This window comes from Rhinopithecus bieti, unplaced genomic scaffold (assembly GCF_001698545.2).
Source record: "Rhinopithecus bieti isolate Rb0 unplaced genomic scaffold, ASM169854v2 scaffold_33652, whole genome shotgun sequence".
Lineage (NCBI taxonomy): Eukaryota > Metazoa > Chordata > Mammalia > Primates > Cercopithecidae > Rhinopithecus > Rhinopithecus bieti.
In genome coordinates this window covers 3,147,887-3,155,423 of record NW_016814761.1, presented here as the reverse complement: position 1 = coordinate 3,155,423, position 7,537 = coordinate 3,147,887, and the positions used below count along the sequence as shown (strand labels likewise).

The 7,537-nt window shown below is 50.2% G+C and overlaps 1 protein-coding gene across 1 annotated transcript; it reads left to right on the top strand.

Annotated features, from left to right (window-relative positions):
* Positions 1–2,969: 2,969 nt before the first annotated feature.
* PLA2G2A (phospholipase A2 group IIA) lies at positions 2,970–7,186 on the top strand. The gene is made up of 5 exons (XM_017852131.1): positions 2,970–3,065; positions 3,746–3,897; positions 4,104–4,248; positions 4,507–4,613; positions 6,778–7,186. The coding sequence occupies exons 2-5, from the start codon at positions 3,858–3,860 to the stop codon at positions 6,918–6,920; spliced, it is 435 nt and encodes a 144-aa protein (XP_017707620.1). The 5' UTR covers positions 2,970–3,065; positions 3,746–3,857; the 3' UTR covers positions 6,921–7,186.
* Positions 7,187–7,537: the final 351 nt, after the last annotated feature.

Below are 7,537 nucleotides of genomic sequence, written 5' to 3'. Positions count from 1 at the left end.
CAAGATCTCACCACTGCACTCCAGCCTGGCGACAAAGCGAGACTTCTTCTCAAATGCTGATTCTTTTAGTTACTAATAATGCAAGGAAAGTGTTCTGAGCACCGACTAAACTCAAAGCACCTCTCTTTGAGCACTCCAATCTTGTGTAAAATTGCCACCCACCTACTCCAGATACCCCTCCTCCATCCCTACTGTAAGAATTAAGGAAAGAGGAAAGAAACATGAAAGGCGGCTTGGCAGTCAAGAACAGGTTTAATTTAGAGAGGGGCAGCTGGCTGAGTTAGGTCAGAGGCACACTCTTACATGATAAGAGTTTTTAAGGATTCAGGGTGGGAGAGTTTCACAGAGGCTTGGACTGCTTCTGTGTCTTTTTGTTACGCTTATCTGGAAGGAAGAGTTGTGTGTCTGTTCGCATACATCTTTCTGCAGCTGCAGGCATACCCCCCGAGTATGCTTTTAGCTTTCCTATCTTAGTGCACCTGAAGGGAAAAGAATGTGCTTATGAAGGCCCACTGTTTTACTGGGGCCCATTGTATGAGGGTGACTTTCCCCACACCTCCCTCTGTGCCCGAGCTGTCTTACCTGTGTTTTACTGTCTGCTCTTTCTGACTGTTTGTAGTTACAAGAGAAATGATTTCCTTGAAATGCATGAGGTTAGAAAGGGAGCTGGAACTTAAAGTGGTGGTGTTTGTCTGAGATGATGGTGCTCCTGCTGTGTCACCTACTGCCTCTCTCCCCATCGCAGTGTCACCACCTAACATATGATGTCATTTACTAGTATGTCTTTTGCTGATTATCTGTCCCTTTCTGCTAAAGTGGAAGCCCCATGAAAGTAGAGATTTCTGTTTGGCTCACTGAGTCCAAGGGCTTGGATTAGGTCCGGGATGGAAGATGAACAAGAGGCCAATTCATGGACTTTGAATTCCTGAAAAACATCCTGAAGTGATGGGAAAAGGAGAGGCTCTATCTGACGTCACCAGAGTCCTTGGTTGTTAGAGTATTTCTTCCGCCTGAAGCCTGGACCAGGGCTATCCAGATATACAGAGAGGAAGGCGGTTCTGCCTGTTGGAGGAACTACAGTTTCCAAAAGTGCAATGTTTAACAAAGGCAGTGGTCTACGCTGGGGGATGAGACCTCTGAACCCTGACATGGCCATAAAGCCAACTGCTATAGGAGTGGCAACCCAGAGTAAGAAAGAAAGAAGTCAAAAGAGATCCCTGGAGGCTGTGTTAGTTTGCTTCAGCTTTGTATTAGGTACTTTGTGGCTTACACAACAGACGTTTTATTGTCTAACAGTTCCAGCGGCAGACATCAAAGAGCCCAACAGGGTTGATTCCTTCTGAGGGCTGTGAGGGAGAATCTGCTCCATCCCTCTCTCCTAGCTTCCAGTGTTTTCTGGTAATCTTTGCCATTCCTTGGCTTGTAGAAGCTTCACCCTGATCTCTGCCTTCATCATTGCATGACTTTCTCCCAGTGTGCCTTCCTGTCTCCAAATTTCCCCTTTTTGTAATGACATCTGTCATCATGGATGAGGGCCCATCCTAGCTGCCCTAGTGAACTCATCTTAACTAATTATATCTGCAATGACCCTATTTCTAAATAAGATCACATTCTAAGGTGCTGGGACTCCAACACATGAGGACAGGAAGACCAGAGTCCAACCCCTTACACAGTCGAGCGCTGGAGGTAAATGGTATTTTTGAGAGGAAAGCTGTCTGATGGCTCTTGGGATAGACTAGGTTATGCGGCAGTAGCTGCCCATCTCAATTATCAGCAGCTTAATACAGCAAAAGTCTATTTCTCACTCACGCTAAGACCACTGTGCACTGCAGGACTTTCTAGGACAACTGTCTTCCATGCTATGATTCTACACCCCAGATTGCTTTCATCTTCTGGTTCTACCGGTGGGGCAGGGAAGGGCTGGGGAGTTGCATCTCATAGTCCCCCTGCTGGAGAAACCTGGAAGTGAGCCTTAATACCAATGCTCATGTTTTACCAGCCAGCAGCAGGGCCCTAGGTCTCCATCCCTGCAAGGGGCTCTAGAGTGTATGGAACAGATGGAATGTTCACAAGCACGACAACCTCTGCCACAGTGACTTTTTAAGCACTGGAATCGCAGAGTGTTTACTTAAGGCTGTGGAAGCTAAATTCTTAGCATGTGCTGGAGAGCAATGAAAAAGATATTTACTTTATGAATTAAAGCTGCAGTCAGTGTGAGCCTGAAGCCTGAAGGAAAAAGAGCAACAGATCCAGGGAGCATTCACCTCCCCTGTCTCCAAACAGGTGAGGATGGGGAATAAAGTGAAGGCAGTGCTTTGGTGGGAACTTCAAGGATAGCCTCTGGCTTTTTCCAGGTTTGGAAGCTCATACGGGACAGAGGCGGAGGAAAAGAAGAAAGAGAAGGAAGAAGAGAAGGTTGAGGCCCTGGCCCAAGTTAGTGGGAAGGGAAATCCACCCCCATTAAACCCTCTCCCTGGTGGACTGTGGGGTGCACAAGTGAGGCCTGCACAGGTGCTGGAACATGCTAGAGGCCCAGTACGTACTTCCTGCGAATGAATGATTGAGCGGCTGAATGAATGAGTACCACTAAAAGCCCTCTTTTCTATTCCCAAATGCCACATTGAGCAGAAGGGAGCAATCCTTGCTCAGCAGTTGGTGGTCCCTTTGGGTGTGCAAATTAGTCCACAGCCGGCAACAGCAGACAGTCCCTGCCCCCCTTAGAGGTGGTTGCAGGGAGGTGGCTGACCGTTGATCACACCCAGAGCTGGTTATGGGAATTTACTCCGTGGAAAGACTGCAAAATGGCCTGAAATGTGTTTTGGCATCAGCTACGGACACGTAAGGTTTCTCAATCCTCAACTCTGTCCTGCCAGCTGATGAGGGGAAGGAAAGGGATTACCTAGGGGTATGGGCGGCCAATCCTGAGTCCACCAACTGACCACGCCCATCCCCAGCCTCGTGCCTCACCTACCCCCAACCTCCCAGAAGGAGCGGCTATTTAAGGGGAGCAGGAGTGCAGAACAAACAAGACAGCCTGGGGATACAACGCTGAGGTCCTCTGAGAGGTAAACAGCCAGTGAAGCTGATGTCCTGTCAAGAGCAGAATTCCTGCTCATTCACTGCCTTTGAGAGTGGCTGTGTTGTCCATGCATGTGCATGATTTGATATGCACAAGAGGGTGTGTGTGCATGAGTAAGTTGAGTGGGTATGTGACTGTAGTGTATGAGAAGATGTTCGCACTAGCAGGTAAGTACAAGAGTGTGTGTATGTGGGCATAGGTGTGTGAGCATGTATGTGTTTGGGAACGTGTGTATGTGGAAGGGGTTAGAAAGTCTTGCAGAGATAGGTTGATGCTTTCATTCTGGAGGAAAATACTGAGGCTGAGACTCCATGGGTGCCTTGGAGACTCTCAGCCTTGAATCCAGTTTGGAGATGTGCAAGCTATGTCTTACACATCCTCTGATCTCAGGAACCTCCCAGTTAGTTGGGAGGAACCTGGTTCCAACCTCCCAAGAACTCTCAGTCTGATGAGGCACAGGGGAGGTCTCACTAGTGTATCATGGGGTTCTCCACAGGTCTGAGGGCCTGATGTGTGTGAAACCATTCTGCAGAGCTGAGAACGGGTCAGGAGGTGGTGTGTGTGTCTGTGTGTATTGCTGGAGGGCACTCCTTGTGTGCTCTGAGTGTGACAGAGGAAGTCACCCTGGACTTAGGTTGGATGGGAGAGTATGTCTGTGTGTCTCAGAGCCACCAAGGAGGAGCAGGGGAGCAACGGCCAGGGCAGAAGCTGAGACCACCCAGCGGAGGAGCTAGGCCAGTCCATCTGCATTTCCATTTGTCACCTAAGAACTCTTACCATGAAGACCCTCCTATTGTTGGCAGTGATCATGATCTTTGGTAAGTGCTGACCCTGACCTCTGAGCATGGGGGGACAGCCCCAGAAGGGAAGCACTCTTGTCCCTTAGTTTTCTCTCCCATTGCAGCAATCCTCTCTCAGGGGAAGAAGAGAAGCCATTTGGGAAGGAGAGTAGCAGAGAGGGGCAGAGAGGGAGGGCACAGAACCCCATGCCACATCATCAGACAACTCCCAAATTTCCTTCCAGGCCTTCTGCAGGCCCATGGGAATTTGGTGGATTTCCGGAAAATGATCAAGTTGACGACAGGAAAGGAAGCTGCACTCAGTTATGGCTTCTACGGCTGCCACTGTGGCGTGGGTGGCAAAGGATCCCCCAAGGATGCAACGGATCGGTGAGGCCACCCATCCCTCCCTACCCTCCTAGACTCTGGCCCAGGCAGGGCTGGGAGCTGCAAAGACAGTGCCGGTTCCTGATGGGCACAGAGGTCTCAGGATGGCCTGGTTGGAAAAGCAGCCAGCATGTTGGAACTTCTGCTCTAGACCGTTGCAAAGTCACTGGGTCGCTGCCCAGGGTCCAAGGGGGTGAGACCACAGGCACCAGGCCTCCTGGAGCTGTGGGACAACAGCCCCAATAGGGTGTCTCCTTGCAGCTGCTGTGTCATTCATGACTGTTGCTACAAACGTCTGGAGAAACGTGGATGCGGCACCAAATTTCTGAGCTACAAGTTTAGCAATAAGGGGAGCACAATCACCTGTGGTAAGAGTCCTACATCACCATTGAGTGGCCCTCATTTGTTTAGACAGTGCTGAGGACTGTGCTGAGCACCAAAGATAGACACAGAGGGACATAGTTCCTGCTTCAGGAAGCTCACAGTTGAGTGGGAAGCCAGGAAAGTGAAAATCCAATGTGGTAAAGACTCCAGTGGGAAGTAAACAGATAAGGTGTTAACACGGCCTGAGGCTTGAGGAAGGCTCCTGGAAGGGGTGACCTCTAAGCTGAGTCTGAAAGGCTGTGCAGAGTCAGGGAAGAGGAGGGCTGGGAGCATGCCCAGAAGAGGACACAGCATGGTCAAAGGCACCAAAGGTAAGCCATTCTGTGCTGCCCAGCAGAAACATGAGGAAGAGAAGCAGAGCTGAGCCATGATGCTGGAGACAAAGGAAGGAGCTAGGTCAATGCGGCCCTCCAGGCCAGGCTGTATTTAGGTTTTGCCCTAAAGCAATAGGATGCTATTAAGCAGAGGAGCTACAGGGTCAGATTTGCATTTTAGAGGACTCACTGTGAGGACAGGGTCCATGGAGACAAGTGGAAGGGGAGCAGAGAAAGCTATTGCCATCCTGCAGGCAAGAGGGAGTAACATCTTGACATAAAACAATGGAGGTCAGGATGGGAAAAGTGGAGAAAACGTCAAGATGCATTTGAGGTGGAATCAGCTGAGCTGGTGATTGAGTGGGGAGGGATGGGGAGAGGGAGCTGTTGGATGGATATGTGGCTGCATGGATGGCACAACTGTGATAAAGACCATGGGAGCAGGTCGTGGTAGAGGGCGGAGAGGAGTAGTTCTATTTCCAGCATGTGGAGTTTAGGGGCCTCCAGCACCCAGGGAGGGGTCCAGCAGGCAGCTGTCTGTACAAACGCAGCTCAGGGGAGAGGTCAGGACTGGGGACACAGATTCAGAAGCCGGCAGCAGAGAGCTGAGAGGTGGGTGTGATCGCTCATTTTCTGCTTAAAGGCCTAGAAAGGAGACAGAGGAGGGATGGACAGAGAAGGAGGAGGAGAACTGAGCGAGAAGGTCAAGGAGTCGGTAAGGAGATGGTTAGCAAGGACCAATTGAACAGAGGGGTCCTCCATGAAAAGGGCCAACAGGCTCCCCTGGATGTTGAGGCAGGAAGGCATGAGGGACTCAGGGGAAGCTGCTTCCATGAAGTGGGGAGGGCAAAGCCAGATTAGAGCGGGTGGTGGCTGATGGGAAGGGAAGTAGAGACAGAAAGCAAAGACAATGTCCTGGAGAAAGTTTGGCCCTGAAGGGGAGGAGAGGTGGGTGGCACTGGAAGGCTGTGCTTGCTGTACCCAGACAGCTGACCCATAAGTGGGATTTGGAGAAAGCGTGGACTCCTGCCCACGGCCTGAGTCCTTTAAGATCAGAAATTATGTCTCCTATTATGGCCTCTCCATAGAGGCATGTATCTTCAGCAGGCGTTAGGTCACAAGCCACATGATGCCAAGCTGATAGTAGCTTGGATAATGGGGATATGTGACTGTCACATAATGAGAATTCTGGAAAAGGGCAGTGCCAGGCCTGGGGCAGCATTCCAGCATGTCATCAAGAATCCAGCCTTCTCCTGGCCTTCAGCTATGCCACGTGGGCAGTGTCTACAGCTGGAATGTCAAGAGACAGGCTGCAGTTCCACCCTCCTGGACTCACACTATGGAAGAGGCTTTCGTCTTAGGCATCTCTCTTTTTGGAGGGAGGAAATAGATCTTTCCCAGAAGCCCCCAGCAGACTTCCCTTTGTTGTTCATTGGTTGGAACAAGGTAACATAATACACAAAGACCAATCACTGCCAAGGAAAAACGGATGACCCCGCCAGGCTTAAACCAATCAAAATCCATTCCCAGACACCCGGGGCTAGGGTTTTGCCTCCTGAACACATCTGTTAGCAAGAGGAAGAGATGATGGCTGTTAGGAAGGCCTTTGAGAGAGTATCCCAGTGTCTGGCTGTGTCTCCACCAGGCTGGAGGCCAGCATCCCAAGGGCAAGAATTCTGTCTCCCCCTTGGTCAGAAATATCTGGAGCGCAGGTGTTTGTCTCCAACTAGGAGCTTCTGGAGGACAGGGCTGTGTCTTCTATCCCAGGGTTCCCACAAGAAGCCACCGAATATTAACAAACTCCCATCTTGTGTTTATTTTCTTGTGATTTCAGCAAAACAGGACTCCTGCAGAAGTCAACTGTGTGAATGTGATAAGGCTGCTGCCTACTGTTTTGCTAGAAACAAGAGTACCTATAACAAAAACTACCAGTACTATTCCAATAAACTCTGCAGAGGGAGCACCCCTCGTTGCTGAGTCCCCTCTTCCCTGGAAACCTTCCACCCAATGCTGAGTTTCCTTCTCTCATACCCTCTCTCCCTACCCTAACCAAGTTCCTTGGCAATGCAGAAAGCATCCCTCACCATCCTAGAGGCCAGGCAGGAGCCCTTCTATACCCACCCAGAATGAGACACCCAGCAGATTTCCCGCCTTCCACTGCTCTCCTCTACCTCAACTCCATGCTTAACCAAAGAAACTGTACTCCGAGGGGTCTCTTCTGAATAAAGCAATTAGCAAATCATATATATGTGTGTGTGTGTTTGCACTGCCCTATGCACTGTTAGCATGAGAACAAAGAGGGGTAGGGGTTAAAAGTATAGGCTCTGAGCCCAGTGTAGTGGTGTGTGCCTGTTGTCCCAGCTGCTCGGGAGGCTGAGGCTGAAGTGCAAGGATTGCTTGAGCTCAGAAGTTCAAGGCCAGCCTGGGCGACACAGGGAGAACCTGTCTTTATAAAAACAAAACAAAACAAACGAAAAAAATAGGCTCTGGAATCGGACGGGCTGTGTCAAATCCCCACTCCCCCATCTCCCTAAGCCGAAATTCTTTCATCTAGATGGAGATAACACTGATGCCTCCTGCATGGGCGTGTTTGA

What these genes read in the sequence shown, in the direction of transcription:
- PLA2G2A (XM_017852131.1), top strand. Translation starts at nt 3,858, where the DNA reads ATGAAGACCCTCCTATTGTTGGCAGTGATCATGATCTTTG. An exon ending in GGCAGTGATCATGATCTTTG is followed by an intron (nt 3,898 to 4,103) that starts GTAAGTGCTGAC and finishes ATTTCCTTCCAG; the next exon opens with GCCTTCTGCAGGCCCATGGG. An exon ending in GGGGAGCACAATCACCTGTG is followed by an intron (nt 4,614 to 6,777) that starts GTAAGAGTCCTA and finishes TTGTGATTTCAG; the next exon opens with CAAAACAGGACTCCTGCAGA.